A 19,407-nucleotide genomic window follows, 5' to 3' on the forward strand; every position below is an offset into this window, starting at 1 on the left:
AAAGTGGAGGGTCCAGATATTGATGTAGACCTTCCCAAAGGCAAGATTGATGTAGACATAAAAACCCCCAAGGTCGATATAGAAGGACCAGAAGTTGACATGGAGGGCCACAAAGGAGGAATCAAAATGCCTAAATTCAAAGTGCCTTCCTTGGATTAAAAGGTCCAAAACTGGAGGGTCCAGAAGTTGATGTCAGCCTCCCGAAAGCTGATATTGATATTAAAGCCCCTGAATTGGATATCCAAGGACCAGATGTTGACATTGAGAGTCCAAGTGGTAAATTAAAAGGACCCAAATTCAGCATGCCAAGCATTTCAGGACCAAAACTTTCCATGCCAGATGTGGATTTCAAACTGAAAGGTCCCAAACTGAAAGGTGATGTAGATGTTAAGGTGCCAAAGATAAAGGGAGACATAAAAGCACACCAGAGGTTGATATTAAAGGTCCACAGGTTGACGTTGAAGGTCCGAAAGTTGGATTTGACTTGCCAACAATCAAAATGCCATCATTTGGCTTCCAATGTCCAAAAGTGGAGGGTCCAGATGTTGATATAAATGTCCCTGAAGCTAACATTAAAGTGCAAGCACCTGATGTTGATGTCAAAGGTCCACAGCTTGATATCCAAGGGACGAAGGGTGGATTCGAAATGCCTAAAATTAAAATGCCATCAACATCAGGACCCAATTTGCCTGAAATTTGACATCGGGTTTAAAGGGCCCAAGATAAAGGGAAATGTGTCAGCACCAAAATTTGAAGGAGACATAAAAAACGCCTCAAGGTGAGATCAAAATTCCTACGGTTGAATTTGAATCTCCATCAGGAGAACTTAGCGGGCCAAAGGTGAAATTACCTAAAATATCTGGACCAAAGATATCATTGCCAGATGTTGACATCAACTTGAAAGGATCAAAATCGAAGGCCGATTTGAAGGGTGATGTTCAGCTGCCAAAATCAGAACTTGAGGGACCAGATGTTACTGTTGATGTTCCGGAAATTGGCGCAAAGAAATCTAAATTCAAACTGCCAAAGTTTGGATTTAAGGGCCCAAAGATTAAGGGTCCAGAAACTGATGTGAAAATGGCTAAAGGGGATATCAGTATCAAAGGGAAGACTGGTAGTACTGAAGATCTTGATCTTGACATGGGATTGACTGGTCCAAAAATTAAGGGCTCGAATTCAAGCTGCCGAAATTTGGCTTCAAAGGTCCAAAGGTTGAACTGCCAGAAGTTGATATTGATCTTCCCAGAGCTGACACTGAAATGAAAATTCCAGATGTTGACATTGAGGGAACAGACATTAAAATTGAAAGTCCAGATGCCAAAATTAAAGGCACAAAACTAAAATTGCCAACTATTACAGGACCGAAAATTCCAATGCCAGATGTGGATTTCAAACTGAAGGGTCCAAAACTCAAAGGTGATGTGGATGTGTCGGTTCCAAAGATTAAGGGAGACATATCAATACCTGATGTTGACATCAAAGGTCCAGAGTTTGATATCAAAGGTCCCAAGGGTGGACTTGACATGCCTAAAAATAAAAATGCCGTCATTTGAAATCAAAGCTCCCAAAGTGGAAAGTCCTGATGTTGATATAAATCTTCCCAAAGCAAACATTGCTGTAACTGCACCTGACATTGACTTAAAGGGTCCAAATGTTGAAATCGAAAAGCCCTGATGCAAAGCTCAAAGGACCAAAATTTAAACTACCATCAATATCAGGACCGAAACTGCCAGATTGGGATATGAGCCTGAAAGGGCCCAAACTGAAAGGTGATGTGGATGTGTCAGTGCCAAAGATAGAGGGAGACATAAAAGCACCTGATGTTGACATCAAAGGTCCACAGGTAAACATTGAGGGTCCGAAAGGTGGATTTGAAATGCCAAAAATCAAAATGCCATCCTTGAACATTAAAGGTCCAAAAGTGGAGGGTCCAGATGTTGATGTAGACCTTCCCAAAGGCAAGATTGATGTGGACATAAAAACTCCCAAGGTTGATATCCAAGGACCAGATGTTGACATTGAGAGTCCAAGTGGAAAATTAAAAGGACCCAAATTCAGCATGCCAAGCATTTCAGGACCAAAACTTTCCATGCCAGAAGTGGATTTCAATCTGAGAAGTCCCAAGCTGAAAGGTGATGTGGATGTGACAGTGCCAAAGATAGAGGGAGACATAAAAGCACCTGAGGTCGACATCAAAGGTCCACAGGTTGACTTTGAAGGTCCAAAAGGTGGATTTGAATTGCCAAAATTCAAAATGCCATCACTGAACATTAAAGGTCCAAAAGTGGAGGGTCCAGATATTGATGTAGACCTTCCCAAAGGCAAGATTGATGTAGACATAAAAACCCCCAAGGTCGATATAGAAGGACCAGAAGTTGACATGGAGGGCCACAAAGGAGGAATCAAAATGCCTAAATTCAAATTGCCTTCCTTTGGATTTAAAGGTCCAAAACTGGAGGGTCAGAAGTTGATGTCAGCCTCCCGAAAGCTGATATTGATATTAAAGCCCCTGAATTGGATATCCAAGGACCAGATGTTGACATTGAGAGTCCAAGTGGTAAATTCAAAGGACCCAAATTCAGTATGCCAAGCATTTCAGGACCAAAACTTTCCATGCCAGATGTGGATTTCGATCTAAGAGGTCCCAAGCTGAAAGGTGATGTGGATGTGTCAGTGCCAAAGAGATAGAGGGAGACATAAAAGCACCTGATGTCGACATCAAAGGTCCACAGGTTGACATTGAAGGTCCAAAAGGTGGATTTGAATTGCCAAAATTCAAAATGCCATCACTGAACATTAAAGGTCCAAAAGTGGAGGGTCCAGATATTGATGTAGACCTCCCCAAAGGCAAGATTGATGTAGACATAAAAACTCCCAAGGTCGACATAGAAGGACCAGAAGTTGACATGGAGGGCCACAAAGGAGGAATCAAAATGCCTAAATTCAAAGTGCCTTCCTTTGGATTAAAAGGTCCAAAACTGGAGGGTCCAGAAGTTGATGTCAGCCTCCCGAAAGCTGATATTGATATTAAAGCCCCTGAATTGGATATCCAAGGACCAGATGTTGACATAGAGAGTCCAAGTGGTAAAATCAAAGGACCCAAATTCAGCATGCCAAGCATTTCAGGACCAAAACTTTCCATGCCAGATGTGGATTTCAAACTGAAAGGTCCCAAACTGAAAGGTGATGTGGATGTGTCAGTGCCAAAGATAGAGGGAGACATAAAAGCACCTAATGTCGACATCAAAGGTCCACAGGTTGACATCGAAGGTCCAAAAGGTGGATTTGAATTGCCAAAATTCAAAATGCCATCATTGAACATTAAAGGTCCAAAAGTGGAGGGTCCAGATGTTGATGTAGACCTTCCCAAAGGCAAGATTGATGTGGACATAAAAACTCCCAAGGTCGATATAGAAGGACCAGAAGTTGACATGGAGGGCCACAAAGGAGGAATCAAAATGCCTAAATTCAAAGTGCCTTCCTTTGGATTCAGTGGGCCAAAACTGGAGGGTCCAGAAGTTGATGTCAGCCTCCCGAAAGCTGATATTGATATTAAAGCCCCTGAATTGGATATCCAAGGACCTGATGTTGACATTGAGAGTCCAAGTGGTAAATTAAAAGGACCAAAATTCAGCATGCCAAGCATTTCAGGACCAAAACTTTCCATGCCAGATGTGGATTTCAAACTGAAAGGTCCCAAACTGAAAGGTGATGTGGATGTGTCAGTGCCAAAGATAGAGGGAGACATAAAAGCACCTAATGTTGACATCAAAGGTCCACAGGTTGACATTGAAGGTCCAAAAGGTGGTTTTGAATTGCCAAAATTCAAAATGCCATCACTGAACATTAAAGGTCCAAAAGTGGAGGGTCCAGATATTGATGTAGACCTTCCCAAAGGCAAGATTGATGTAGACATAAAAACTCCCAAGGTCGATATAGAAGGACCAGATGTTGACATGGAGGGCCACAAAGGAGGAATCAAAATGCCTAAATTCAAAGTGCCTTCCTTTGGATTCAGTGGGCCAAAACTGGAGGGTCCAGAAGTTGATGTCAGCCTCCCGAAAGCTGATATTGATATTAAAGCCCCTGAATTGGATATCCAAGGACCAGATGTTGACATAGAGAGTCCAAGTGGTAAAATCAAAGGACCCAAATTCAGCATGCCAAGCATTTCAGGACCAAAACTTTCCATGCCAGATGTGGATTTCAAACTGAAAGGTCCCAAACTGAAAGGTGATGTGGATGTGTCAGTGCCAAAGATAGAGGGAGACATAAAAGCACCTGATGTCGACATCAAAGGTCCACAGGTTGACATCGAAGGTCCAAAAGGTGGATTTGAATTGCCAAAATTCAAAATGCCATCATTGAACATTAAAGGTCCAAAAGTGGAGGGTCCAGATATTGATGTAGACCTTCCCAAAGGCAAGATTGATGTAGACATAAATACTCCCAAGGTCGATATAGAAGGACCAGAAGTTGACATGGAGGGCCACAAAGGAGGAATCAAAATGCCTAAATTCAAAGTGCCTTCCTTTGGATTCAGTGGTCCAAAACTGGAGGGTCCAGAAGTTGATGTCAGCCTCCCGAAAGCTGATATTGATATTAAAGCCCCTGAATTGGATATCCAAGGACCTGATGTTGACATAGAGAGTCCAAGTGGTAAATTCAAAGGACCCAAATTCAGCATGCCAAGCATTTCAGGACCAAAACTTTCCATGCCAGACGTGGATTTCAATCTGAGCGGTCCTAGACTGAAAGGTGATGTGGATGTGTCAGTGCCAAAGATAGAGGGAGAAATAAAGGCACCTGATGTCGACATCAAAGGTCCACAGGTTGACATTGAAGGACCAAAAGGAGGATTTGAATTGCCAAAATTCAAAATGCCATCATTGAACATTAAAAGTCCAAAAGTGGAGGGTCCAGATATTGATGTAGACCTTCCCAAAGGCAAGATTGATGTAGACATAAAAACCCCCAAGGTCGATATAGAAGGACCAGAAGTTGACATGGAGGGCCACAAAGGAGGAATCAAAATGCCTAAATTCAAAATTCCTTCCTTTGGATTTAAAGGTCCAAAACTGGAGGGTCCAGAACTTGATGTCAGCCTCCCAAAAGCTGATATTGATATTAAAGCCCCTGAATTGGATATCCAAGGACCGGATGTTGACATTGAGAGTCCAAGTGCAAATTAAAAGGACCCAAATTCAGCATGCCAAGCATTTCAGGACCAAAACTTTCCATGCCAGATGTGGATTTCAAACTGAAAGGTCCCAAATTGAAAGGTGATGTGGATGATGTGTCAGTACCCAAGATAGAGGGAGACATAAAAGCACCTGATGTCGACATCAAAGGTCCACAGGTTGACATCGAAGGTCCAAAAGGTGGATTTGAATTGCCAAAATTCAAAATGCCATCACTGAACATTAAAGGTCCAAAAGTGGAGGGTCCAGATATTGATGTAGACCTTCCCAAAGGCAAGATTGATGTAGACATAAAAACTCCCAAGGTCGATATAGAAGGACCAGAAGTTGACATGGAGGGCCACAAAGGAGGAATTAAAATGCCTAAATTCAAAATTCCTTCCTTTGGATTAAAAGGTCCAAAACTGGAGGGTCCAGAAGTTGATGTCAGCCTCCCGAAAGCTGATATTGATATTAAAGCCCCTGAATTGGATATCCAGGGACCAGATGTTGACATTGAGAGCCCAAGTGGTAAATTAAAAGGACCCAAATTCAGCATGCCAAACATTTCAGGACCAAAACTTTCCATGCCAGATGTGGATTTCAAACTGAAAGGTCCCAAACTGAAAGGTGATGTGGATGTGTCAGTACCCAAGATAGAGGGAGACATAAAAGCACCTGATGTCGACATCAAAGGTCCACAGGTTGACATCGAAGGTCCAAAAGGTGGATTTGAATTGCCAAAATTCAAAATGCCATCACTGAACATTAAAGGTCCAAAAGTGGAGGGTCCAGATATTGATGTAGACCTTCCAAAAGGCAAGATTGATGTAGACATAAAAACTCCCAAGGTCGATATAGAAGGACCAGAAGTTGATATGGAGGGCCACAAAGGAGGAATCAAAATGCCTAAATTCAAAATTCCTTCCTTTGGGTTAAAAGGTCCAAAACTGGAGGGTCCAGAACTTGATGTCAGTCTCCCAAAAGCTGATATTGATATTAAAGCCCCTGAATTGGATATCCAGGGACCAGATGTTGACATTGAGAGCCCAAGTGGTAAATTCAAAGGACCCAAATTCAGCATGCCAAGCATTTCAGGACCAAAACTTTCCATGCCAGATGTGGATTTCAAATTGAAAGGTCCCAAACTGAAAGGTGATGTGGATGTGTCAGTGCCAAAGATAGAGGGAGACATAAAAGCACCTGATGTCGACATCAAAGGTCCACAGGTTGACATCGAAGGTCCAAAAGGTGGATTTGAATTGCCAAGATTTAAAATGCCATCACTGAACATTAAAGGTCCAAAAGTGGAGGGTCCAGATATTGATGTAGACCTTCCAAAAGGCAGCATTGATGTTGAAATTCCTGATGTAGACATGACGTCTCCTGAGATCAATATTGAAGGACCAGATCTTGACATAGAGAGTACAAGTGGTAAAATTAAAGGTCCTAAATTTAAACTGCCATCTCTATCTGGACCAAAGTTACCGGACTTTGATATGAGTCTCAAAGCGCCCAAAATAAAGGGAGATGTTGATGTGTCTGTTCCAAAGTTTGAGGGTGACATAAAAGCTCCCACAGTTGATATTGAAGGACCAGATGTTGATATTAAGGGTCACAAAGGAGGATTTAAAATGCCTAAATTCCACATGCCATCCTTTGAAATGAAAGGTTCAAATGTTGAGGGGCCAGATGTTGATGTAAACCTCCCAAAGGCTGATATTGATGTTAAAGCCCCAGAACTGGATATGAAAGGACCAGATTTTAACATCAAGAGTCCAAGTGGTAAAATCAAAGGACCCAAATTCAGCATGCCAAGCATTTCAGGACCAAAACTTTCCATGCCTGATGTGGGTTTAAATCTGAAAGGTCCTAAACTGAAAGGTGATGTGGATATGTCAGTTCCAAAGTTAAAGGGAGACATAAAAACACCTGAGTTTGACATCAAAGGTCCACAGGTTAACCTCGAAGGCCCAAAAGGTGGACTTGAAATGCCAAAAATCAATATGCCATCGTTTGAGATCAAAGGTCCCACACTGGAGGGTCCAGATGTGGATGTAAATCTTCCTAAAGCTAACTTTGATGTGAAAATGCCTAAAGTAGAACTTAAAACTCCAGAGACTGACATTAAAGGCCCTGATGGAAAATTTAAAGGGCCTAAATTCACTAAGCCAAGCATATCAGGACCCAAATTTTCAATGCCAGATGTGGACATTGAAGGGCCAGATGTTGACATCAAGGGTCCTAAAGGAGGATTTAAAATGCCTAAATTCCACCTGCCATCCTTTGGATTCAAAGGTCCAAAAGTGGAGGGTCCAGAAGTTGATGTCAGTCTTCCAAAAGCTGATATTGATATCAAAGCACCTGATATAGATATCAAAGCACCAGATGTTGACATTGAGAGTCCAAGTGGTAAATTAAAAGGACCCAAATTCAACATGCCAAGCATTTCAGGACCAAAACTTTCCATGCCAGATGTGGATTTCAAACTGAAAGGTCCCAAACTGAAAGGTGATGTGGATGTGTCAGTGCCAAAGATAGAGGGAGACATAAAAGCACCTGATGTCGACATCAAAGGTCCACAGGTTGACATTGAAGGTCCAAAAGGTGGATTTGAATTGCCAAAATTCAAAATGCCATCACTGAACATTAAAGGTCCAAAAGTGGAGGGTCCAGATATTGATGTAGACCTTCCCAAAGGCAAGATTGATGTAGACATAAAAACTCCCAAGGTCGATATAGAAGGACCAGAAGTTGACATGGAGGGCCACAAAGGAGGAATCAAAATGCCGAAATTCAAAGTGCCTTCCTTTGGATTAAAAGGTCCAAAACTGGAGGGTCCAGAAGTTGATGTCAGCCTCCCGAAAGCTGATATTGATATTAAAGCCCCTGAATTGGATATCCAAGGACCAGATGTTGACATTGAGAGTCCAAGTGGTAAATTCAAAGGACCCAAATTCAGCATGCCAAGCATTTCAGGACCAAAACTTTCCATGCCAGACGTGGATTTCAATCTGAGAGGTCCCAGACTGAAAGGTGATGTGGATGTGTCAGTGCCAAAGATAGAGGGAGACATAAAAGCGCCTGATGTCGACATCAAAGGTCCACAGGTTGACATTGAAGGTCCAAAAGGTGGATTTGAATTGCCAAAATTCAAAATGCCATCACTGAACATTAAAGGTCCAAAAGTGGAGGGTCCAGATATTGATGTAGACCTTCCAAAAGGCAAGATTGATGTAGACATAAAAACTCCCAAGGTCGATATAGAAGGACCAGAAGTTGACATGGAGGGCCACAAAGGAGGAATCAAAATGCCTAAATTCAAAGTGCCTTCCTTTGGATTAAAAGGTCCAAAACTGGAGGGTCCAGAAGTTGATGTCAGCCTCCCGAAAGCTGATATTGATATTAAAGCCCCTGAATTGGATATCCAAGGACCAGATGTTGACATTGAGAGTCCAAGTGGTAAATTAAAAGGACCCAAATTCAGCATGCCAAGCATTTCAGGACCAAAACTTCCATGCCAGACGTGGATTTCAATCTGAGAGGTCCCAGACTGAAAGGTGATGTGGATGTGTCAGTGCCAAAGATAGAGGGAGACATAAAAGCACCTGATGTCGACATCAAAGGTCCACAGGTTGACATCGAAGGTTCAAAAGGTGGATTTGAATTGCCAAAATTCAAAATGCCATCACTGAACATTAAAGGTCCAAAAGTGGAGGGTCCAGATGTTGATGTGGACCTTCCCAAAGGAAAGATTGATGTAGACATAAAATCTCCCAAGATGGATTTTGAAGGACCAGATGTTGACATAGAGGGCCATACAGGAGGATTTAAAATGCCCAAATTCCATCTGCCATCCATCGGGTTGAAAGGTCCAAAATTCGAGAGTCCAGAAGTTGATGTCAGCCTCCCAAAAGCTGAAATTGGTATCAAAGCACCTGAAGTCGACATCAAAGGTCCACAGGTTGACATTGAAGGTCCGGAAGGTAGATTTGATATGCCAACAATCAAAATGCCATCATTTGGCTCCCAAGGTCCAAAGGTAGAGGGTCCAGATGTTGATGTAAACCTTCCAAAAGGAAAGATTGATGTAGACATAAAATCTCCCAAGATGGATATAGAAGGACCAGATGTTGACATAGAGGGCCATACAGGAGGATTTAAAATGCCTAAATTCCATCTGCCATCCATTGGGTTGAAAGGTCCAAAATTCGAGAGTCCAGAAGTTGATGTCAACCTCCCAAAAGCTGAAATTGGTATCAAAGCACCTGAGGTCGACATCAAAGGTCCACAGGTTGACATTGAAGGTCCGAAAGTTGGATTTGACATGCCAACAATCAAAATGCCATCATTTGGCTTCCAAGGTCCGAAAGTGGAGGGTCCCGATGTTGATGTAAACCTTCCCAAAGGCAAGATTGATGTGAGTGCATCTGGCGTTGACATTCAAGGACCACAGATTGACATAGAAGGACCTGATTCAAAAGTCAAAGGACCCAAATTTAAAATGCCAACTGTTTCAGGACCACAATTGTCCATGCCCACCGTTGATTTTAACCTGAGAGGTCCCAAACTGAAAGGTGATGTGGGTATGTCAGTGCCAAAGATAGAGGGTGACATAAAAAACCCTGATGTTTCCATCAAAGGTCCACAGATTAAAGGGCCGAAGGGTCAATTTGACATGCCAAAAATCAAAATGCCATCAGCTGACTTTAAAGGTCCAAAGATGGAGGGCCCAGGTATTGACATAAATATTCCTAAATCTAATGCTGATGTTAAAGTACCAGATGTTGATATCAACCTCAAAGGCAAGATGGATGCATCAGTGCCCAAAATGAAAGCAGACATCAAAGGTCCAGATGCCAGTGTTGCAGTACCCACCATCACAATGGAAGGTGTGTCTCTTGATCCTGCAAAGACAGGCGTTACATTTCCCAAGTTTAAAGGTCCTAAGTTTGGAATGAAATCCCAAGAAGTCGAGGGGAAGACACCCACGTTGAGTGTGGGAGTAAAAGGTTCCAAAACAGAAGTTAGTCTCCCTGATACTGAAGCAAGTCTTGATGCCCCTGATATTGATATAAATGTAAGGGGGAAAAAGGGGAAATTCAAACTTCCTAAAGGGAAAGGAAAGTCAAAGAAACCTGGTATTGACATAGAAATTCCAGCAGTAGACCTAGATGCAGACACACCTAATATTCATGTCAAAGGAACAAAGGTAAAGAAGCCTCTTTTTGGTAAGCTTCATTTTCCTGATGTGGAACTAGATATTAAGTCACCAAAAATGAAAGGCGATGGATCTTTATCAGAGGGATTCAAATCACCTGACATAGAGTTTCCATCTGCCAGCTTCAACACCACTGTTGAGGGTTCTGGTATTGGCAGTCCAAATGTTAATTTGGGAGGGGCAGACGTGAAATTAAAGACTCCTAATATTAAAATGTCAAATGTGAATGTGTCCACATCTGATGTTGATACAAATCTAAACAGACAAGGAGAGGCAAGCATGTCTGCAGGTTTTAAAGGCCCAAAAATAAATTTGAAAGGTGGTGCAGGGATTGATACAACTGGTTCAGGGGCTAGTGCAAGTGGTGGCCTTAATTACCCAGAAGGTACTGTAACATTTCCCAAAATTAAGGTACCAAAATTTGGTATTGCTCTGCCTCAGGTGGAAAGCCAGGGAGATGGAGGAAATGTTGAGTCAGCTAGCGGAGGCATAAGTATACAGTCTCCATCTGTTAGTTGCCAAGTCAGTTCACAAAATATTGAGGTTCCCAGTCCAGAACTGAGGCACAGTGAAGGCAAAGTAAAGGTAAAGATGCCAAAATTGTTTGGCAAATCAAAAGCAAAGGGCAGTAGTGCAAGTGACCTTCAGGGACCGGATGTAGAATTGAGCACAAGTGGAGGAGGTGGAAAATTTGAAGCAGAGGGTGATCCTAGGCTCAGTGTATCAGCTAAAGGCAAGTCAGCCTCACTGGATCTATTTCAGAGATCAAGACATCGGTCTTCTTCTCTGAGTGATGAGGGGGGACTTGCAGTTAGTTCTCCTTCAACTCACTTAGAAGCTGAGGGTGGCGACATTTCATTAGACCTAGGAGGAGGCAAGGTCAAAGGAAAGAAAGGCAAGTTGAAGTTTGGCACCTTTGGAGGTTTTGGTTCAAAGTCAAAGGGCTCATATGAAGTGTCACTTGGTGAGGAGGGTGAAGCAGGTGCAGGAGTTTCTCTACCTTCTAAAAAATCGCGATTGTCTTCATCTTCCAGCAGTGACAGTGGTTCAAGAGGTGGTTTCAGGTTCCCAAGACTTGAACTATCTGTTTCACCAAAAAAATAATTAAATATGAGGCAAGTTAAACTTTCTCATGTACACCCAAATAGTCTTTTCTGATGTGGCATTTTTTCATTCTAAAGCTGTTTTAAAGGCGATGTACAGCCATCTCAATATTGTTAAATATAATTGTTTTCAGTAATTAGACAACAGTGCATGAGATTGTTTAAAATCCCTTCAAACTGTAAATAAGATAAATTTGTATTGTAATAATAAATGCTGTTTCTTGTACATAGTCCAGATTTATTGAACATATGCCATCTCACCAAATTTTTACCAATAGTTTAATATGGGATTTGCCTTTTTGTCATGTTTCATTCTATTACATGAATGGTATTAATAATTGGGTGTGGTATATTTGTATCCAGGGGTCTATTGCACAGAACAGATAGTTATAACAGTAATTTTGAAGGACAGTGTTGCTTATACATCCAGACACAAATATAAACAGTTACCATTTTTTAAATGTATGAAATTATTTTATTTTCAAGCTTTGATATTATATAATCAGTGCAGAAGCATATCTAGGCAATATAGAGCTGGCCCTTTGTAACACATTCTGAAGAGTAATGGTGTTGTATATACCATAATTGCAAAGACAATCACTGTTTGGAAACTATCAACACTTTGAAGTGCTGTCAGTACTTTTCTGTTAATTTTTCAGAAACTTTATTCACCCTCTGATTCTGTGCCATTTATCAAAAATATGCATTGTTAAATTTGTTTTAAATATGTTTTGTCTCCTAATCCTGTGTCAATTTCATTCTTACCTGTTTTGTGATCCTCTTAATTTTATTTCCTGTCACTCTCTCTTTGTACACAGACCTTTTGATTATGTAAAAAGAATGTCACAAATAAACTGTCACTTTTTGATTGCAACAAAATCTGTGTTGATAAGAGAGTTGCATAGTTTTGATCAGATGGAGGTAGAGCATGATTTTTGGGTCTTTTCTTTTGTGTGCATTCTGCCAAATAAACAAAATAAAAAGATTTATATAATTTACCAGGTTTCTTAAGTCAGAATTTGCCAGTGCCTGAATCCCATGATATGACATGGGCAATACTTAATTGTGTTTGTCTATATTTTCTTTTACGTTAAAGTTATTTTATCTTTTTTCTAGTCAAGTAAATTTCCCTCAACTGCATTACCTTTTAATGGTTCCTGTATATATTATGTTTGGTACTATATTTATTTCAGTGACTAGATTCACTGTTATATTACATTATTTGTTATTCAGACTTATTTGGATTGATACATATTTTTAATATTATTGAAGTTGTTCTGAATTTTTAAAGACACATGCATCTGTCTTAAGGAAACATGATAAAACAGATGCTAGAGGGGTATCTAAAGCATCACACTTTGAAGTACAAAGACATAACAACTGTTGTTGGATACAGCAATACACTGAATTTAGTGAGCTGGTTATTACACAAAACCAGAGGTAGGGGAAGTACTGAAGTTTTTTTCACTTAAGAAAAAATACCAATAGTCTATAACAATGTAAAAGTACTCCACTACAAGTAAAAATCCTATTCAAAATCATAGTTTAAAGACTACTTAACCCACATAATGACCATTTGTAAATTAATTGTCATGCTGTGTTAATTTTCTGATGAAAACTTTGTTTTTGGCACATGCCTCCGCAAAAAACAAACAGGTTTTTTGCTGTCGTTAAACATGGTCCAAGGTAACAGGCATTACTAATTTATATACAAATGGCATTTTTTGTGGGTTATGCATTTCTTTAAGCAAAACTACAAAAGAATTGTTAGCTAAATGTATTGAAAGTATCAAGAGTAACATGACTTTATGACTGATCATCATTGTTTTTGCAACATTCTAATGTTGTGGCAGGTTGAGGTGGAACTGTTACAATTAATTCATATACAGTTTTGCTGAATTAGCCTCAAACTGTCATTTAAATCAAACAATCCAAGAAGTTTTGCTTTTTGGTAAATGTTAATAAGAATGTGGGCAGAATCTGCAATCTGATAGGCCACCCCATTATGAATGGCTATTTGCTCAGTTAGTTAAAGCTATTTAAGTAAACTGAATGTTCATTTATAGGTGCAATTCAGTCTTAAATCTGATAGGCAGTAATGTGCCAGGGTAATGTCTAGCCTGACTATTTTTTTTGCATTGTTTCTACATCTCAAGGAGGAATAGACTTAAGACTTTTCAAGGCTGTTTGAATACCAGTTGAAATTAATTGTAAGACCAGTTTGAAGAATAACCAAAATTAAAGAACAGGAACTGACATGAAATACTTAAGGTTGGGGAAGTGACTAAATGTTTATTGTTACATATAAAATAAATTAATGAAGCTATTTTCAATATATAGATCATTTAGGCTAAAATTTAAGCTAAATTTTGGTGATGGAAAAATGACATGGCCATTTAACAGGGGTCCCTTTATCTGACTGACATCTGAATAAAAATGGGTTTGAAGTGTACTCACGGGTCTCCCCTTTACAGACAAGCCCACTTTACGCTAGTCCCCTGCAGTTTTTTTTCTGTCATTTGATTCCTAATCAAGAAAAAACTAGTAAGACGTGCTTTACCTGGTAAATTAGGACTTCATAACCATTTTGTAATGCAAAATATTGGAACTGAAAACATGTTATTATTCAATGTGATTAATCATAATTAACTTTTGAGATCCTGCGATAAATCATGGTTTTAAAAATTGATAATTTGGCAGCCACATTTGTGTGGTATCACTCTGTTGTGTTGTGATTGTAGGTCAATTTATCATTTAAACTAGTAAAGATCATAAGAATCTGCAATGTTAGTAATTAAAGTAGGTAAAGACTAGACACTAAACCAGTATTCACTCTAAACTAAAACAGACCAAAAAAAGAAAAAAACGTTTTTGATAAAAATAACCTACTACTAGGAAATATTCAAAGAATAGGAGAGGGGGAGTTACAATTTAAGAGGAATTGATTTTAAACCTTTTTTTTAAAAAAAAAAACAAAAAAAAAACAGTGTTCATACTGTAGGAAAAGTTTTTGTTTATTAATCTGTAGAGTGAAACTAAGGAACAGTTTTAATGTGGAGCTAAAACAATGTCTAAACATAAGCCAGTGAAAATTAATGTATGACAAAATGATTTTCACAAGGCACAGAGATGAAGATGGGGTTTTACAATCACCAGGTCGTTCAGAGGGGTTTCTGTTTGTTTATTTATTTGGTTACTTAATATTTAATCTTTGCTAGTTTATCTTCCTCTTTTTTTCTAAAATTAATAGTGTAAAATGGTTGAGATGTTTGATTTGGGGTATGTGGGTGTATGCATATATGTTTCATTAATTGGAGTATAGGTTTAAACAAGAAAGCTGTTAATTAAAATGACATGGAAAAGGGGTTGGATTTAATAAATTTGCACTCCTTCTCACTCCCTTTCCAATGTGTGAATAAAGTCATCATGTGTCTGACATTTTCTTTTGCTGTATGTTATACATTGTATGTAAATATTACTTTTTTTTTGTCTGTCTGCTTGTTTGTATGATAATTTCTCTACGTATTTTTTTACATGTTCGAAATAAATTAATTAAATCAAAAATCAAATTAATTCACATGACCTAACCGAAAAGACAAACATAAAAAAAAAAAAAAAAAAAAAAGATATATATATTATAGTAATAATCCTGTGACGTAAATCCAGCGGAAGCTTTGAAATTGGGCGCTGTGTTACCGTGAATCTGCTGCTGCTCAGGCCGCTGCTGCTACAAAATTACACGCCGGTTAGTGGAAGGAATATCCCGTGTGCAAAACTCCTTTAGCCGGCCATTCTTCAGGTCGACTGCGGACCGAAACCGGACACTTGAAGGTAGAAAGCGGAGCCTCCTTTTCCAACAGCTCAACAGGTTCTTCATCCAGATGGAGCTCCACTTCACCCAGCAAGCTAAGTCTCCGTGTTTGCTAACATTACATCCTCCATGGCTTAGCAAATATCACCAGGTAATTTGCAGTTGACACGTAAGTGCGTAGCTTTTTTCTGGCTTTCGTTTTGCGGCTATGTTTGTAAGCAATTTAGCCTGCTTGTTGCTCTTGCTAGCTTAGTGATGTAGGCTAATATTGCTAATGTAGCCTAATATGAGTTATTCTTCAGGCCCATATGCTGAATTATTTCGTTTTTAACCAAAGCTTTTTGATAAACAAGCTCAATTTGTGCCCTTTAAAACACTACAGCAGTGATACTCAACTTTTCAGGCTAAATCTGGCTCCTGATATGGTGCCAGGTGGCCCCAGACAATTTTCTAATTCACAATAAAAAAATAAATGATAAACACTGGGAATTGTTTTTGTACTTTTACTATACTTAAGGTGCCAGAGTGCATAAAACAGCATTAAAATAGAGCTCCTCCCTAATGTCCTAAGATTCTAGAAACATCTTAAAAATCCTAAAAATACTCTTATATTGTAGAAATATCCTAACAAATGTTTTAAAATCCTGGAATTGTCCTGAAGTCCCAGTAATGTCCTAAAATCCTAGAAATGCCCTAAAATCCTACAAAACATCCTAAAATACCCCTACATCCCAGAAATTTCCTAAAATCCCAGAAATGTCCTAAAGTCCAAGAGACTTCCTTAAATCCTTGGAATATAATTTTATAAATGTCCTTAAATCTTAGAAATGTTCTAAAATCTGAGCAATTTCCTTAAATCCTAGCAATGTGTATGGTCTAGTTGAGTATCCTTGCTTTAATGACAATAACAGCTCAAAGTGAGAGGTTTCCAGGGTTTAACGCCTGTGTTTGGCGATAGTGAGGCAGGTGGAGCAGTTTGGGGAATATTGCCCCACGTGCCCATACCTAGAACCGGCTTATGCTTCATACTATGTTCTTCATATCACTAAAGCGCCTCAAGACATATTCTTCACTTTATGTCACTGTTTCATCAGTTGTGTGCTCATTGCCAGTGTAAAATCACGTCATACAGATCGTCGATTGCACATAACGCCTAATTTAAGCATTGTCTGTGTCAGGCCATATAACTGTAAATATACATAAATTCATTGCTTTTTTCTGTACATGTAACCTGCTGCATATCAGGTGGATTCAGTCTAAACCCTAAATCCATCTAAACTTATTGGTAAAGGGCAAAGCCTTTCAACTCAGCATAGTCCTCACTCATTAAAATTCTAAGCTATGGGCCAGTTAACTTTAGGCAGCTAAAACTATCTGGGTAGGGTCAAAGTTGCAGTTATTGATTTTTCGGGGGTTTGGGGGAAACAAAGTTGTGAACACTACAAAAATGTATCACCTTTTATAGTAATATGGCAGATTTGTGAGAAAACAGTCACTTTGCAAATGTAAGTCCAATATGCACTTTCCTTTTTACAGTTTATGGTCTCTACCAACTTAAAGATATCTCACTCTTTAAGGCCCTGACACACCAAGTCAGTTATTGAGCATCTTTTGCCGCAGTCACTGAGGCGTGTCCTGCATTGTTGGCCCTTGTCAAACGGCAGAGCCCAGTGGAGAATGAAATCACTAATAGGCAGGTCAGTTGAGCTGAGAGCACAGGAAGAGAAGTGAGGAAAGCAAACAAACCGCTTAAGTCAAGAGGGAGTGGGATCAAAAGAAACTTGTTGCTTTAGGTAAAATCCTTTTTCTTGTAGCCATTGAGCTCTTTAGCAGAAACTTTTCCTGATGGCTTGTGTATTGTTCAGTGGGAGACAGTAAATATACTTTGTTCTGTCAAGTTTGGATTGTGTTTGTAATAGGGGTGTCAACGTTTACAATTTTTTCTACACGTGTAAACGGGACTTCTAACCGACGTGTACCCGGTTACACGATTTATGATCTTTTTCTATCGCAGTTGCGCTATATAACCACTAGATGGTTCTGTCTCCATTCAAATACCTCCTAATCTCATTCAATCAAAGCCATTCCAGTAGTTAGTTATCGCACAAAAACGTTTATTCGGCGAACAGAACTTAAAAAGTAGGCAATCCATCTCACCATTTAAGGCTTAGACCTACTTATGACAGAAAGTAAAATGAGTTGAAAATAAAATCATCAATTTTGACAGACAAGAAAACGTACAAGTGAAAGCTGGAAAAGGTTTAACCCTTTTTTAATCATTGTTTTAACTATTGCTCACTTTTGTACAATATATTTTTTTAAGCTCCGCTTGTTCATCGCCTGTTGCTTGTTGTCCATGCGGCCCCGAGTCAACTTGAAGTGACGCGACACTGGCTGTGGCTACGTTTTTTTTTTTTTTAATATCAATGTAACATTGCCACCTGTGCATCTATTATGTATGCGGATAACTGCATTAGTGGGAACATTTAAGTGTATAGTTAGTTAATGTTATTATCTTAAGCTTTCAGGCAACATTATCACCCCTAAAAAATACTATTGGTGAGAAATGAAACGAGGAGGAGGAGAGGAAAAAATGACGTGTAAACGGTTATTGATTTTTCTGAACGGTTATGATTTGTTATCCGTGTACCCGTTTACACGTGTAGATGTTGACGTCCCTAGTTTGTAACACATACATGCTGGTTGCCCGTTGGTTGTGGGCAAGACACAGGCAACGTATCAGTTAGCTTTATCGCAGCTAGTTCGATAGTTGATGTCAGTTTGTCAGCCTTTAGCTGTGCAAATATTCAACTATGTTCACCAGCTACTTTGCGGTTGAACATTTGGTTTACAGTTTTTTTTTGTTGCTGCCTGTTGCAGACAAAAGCAGTGATATTGAACAGAAACAGTAAAGTTCTGGACCAAACAACTAGCTGGTTTGAGTGATGAATTTCTCTGGGTTCATCACTATGAGCAACCCCTTTCATTGTCGCAGTGTTTTTTTTATTTTCATTTATTATTGTTGTAATAATAATTATTATTTTTATTATTGTAATTATAGCTGCTTCAAGGAAAGGTCATGGGCATGGATTAAACATTATTATGGTTACAGGTAACCAACAGAGTGCAGATTGTGGACTAGATGCTGAGGTGATTCGTTTTTGTGTCACCTCAGCATCTAGTCTATTTTATGATGGTTTAAAGTCCCTCTCCAGATATGTTTTAAAGAATGATAAAGTACTTATCTCAATACTGAATATGGTTTTCCCACATAATAGCTGAATAATGCTCTGAAAAAGGACTGGAAGCAGATCCTCTCTTTTTCCTCTCATTGTGAAATTTGCTCACAATGACTTTGCTTTTGCTCTCTGATTTCTCTGGCTTGACTGGTGAAAGAACAGAATGCATCATGATGTTTGCATTAGAGGAAACATCAGAGAGATTTAGCCGTACACGTTTGAGCCTCAGTCAGATAGAGGGTCTGTTGTCCATAAAAATTGGCAGACTAGTGTTGTTACTAGTTATTAGTTATTTATGTTGGTTGTTAGCTTGTAGATCAACAGGCAGTGGCTGACATAGTGTTATAGTGTGTGAAAGATACAATAATATTTGCTACAATGGGATTTTTCCACCTTTGTGACTTCATTACACTCACAATTGCAAGAGGGTGCCTGTCAGGGAAAAGAAAAAAGTTTTGTGCTGTTAGTACAACAACACAGTTTATTTTGCTGTTTTGTTGAACCAATGGGATATTGCAATAATGCACAGAAGAAGAAAAAACGATTTATATACAAGGATCACTTCATAGTTCTTTACTTTCACAAAATATTATAACCAAACTGTTCACACTATCTGCACTGTAGCTCAAATTTGCTTAACTGTGAAAATGTTGAAAGAGAATAGGATCATTTTGGCAAAATGAAAATCTTTTATGTCTCCTTGTAATGCCTGATGCTTGAGAGTGAACTTCACTGAACTGTGGATATAGGTCTTCCTCAGTGAAAGTGTTAAATACGCCACCCAGTGGTTGAATGAAAGTGCATCATCACTGATAGAAGAATTTGATTTTTTTAAAAAAACAATCTACAAAGG

The 19,407-nt window shown here is 39.3% G+C and overlaps 2 protein-coding genes across 2 annotated transcripts in view; both read left to right on the top strand.

The window, feature by feature from the left end:
• The window catches only part of ahnak (AHNAK nucleoprotein), a 37,255-nt gene extending 24,872 nt beyond the window's left edge, over window positions 1-12,383 (top strand). Inside the window, 10 exon segments of the mRNA XM_042493907.1 lie at window positions 163-422; window positions 425-635; window positions 821-1,071; window positions 1,212-1,529; window positions 1,531-1,665; window positions 1,667-2,464; window positions 2,467-2,682; window positions 2,685-5,172; window positions 5,175-8,687; window positions 8,690-12,383. Of these exon segments, the coding sequence (XP_042349841.1) occupies window positions 163-422; window positions 425-635; window positions 821-1,071; window positions 1,212-1,529; window positions 1,531-1,665; window positions 1,667-2,464; window positions 2,467-2,682; window positions 2,685-5,172; window positions 5,175-8,687; window positions 8,690-11,505 (11,006 nt within the window). The 3' untranslated portion in view covers window positions 11,506-12,383.
• Window positions 12,384-15,129: 2,746 nt separating this feature from the next.
• The window catches only part of klhl4 (kelch-like family member 4), a 48,039-nt gene continuing 43,761 nt past the window's right edge, over window positions 15,130-19,407 (top strand). Inside the window, exon 1 of the mRNA XM_042493109.1 lies at window positions 15,130-15,466. Within this exon, the coding sequence (XP_042349043.1) occupies window positions 15,386-15,466 (81 nt within the window). The 5' untranslated portion in view covers window positions 15,130-15,385. The remainder of the gene's footprint in view (window positions 15,467-19,407) is intronic.

Source organism: Plectropomus leopardus, chromosome 9 (assembly GCF_008729295.1).
Source record: "Plectropomus leopardus isolate mb chromosome 9, YSFRI_Pleo_2.0, whole genome shotgun sequence".
Classification (NCBI taxonomy): Eukaryota; Metazoa; Chordata; class Actinopteri; order Perciformes; family Serranidae; genus Plectropomus; species Plectropomus leopardus.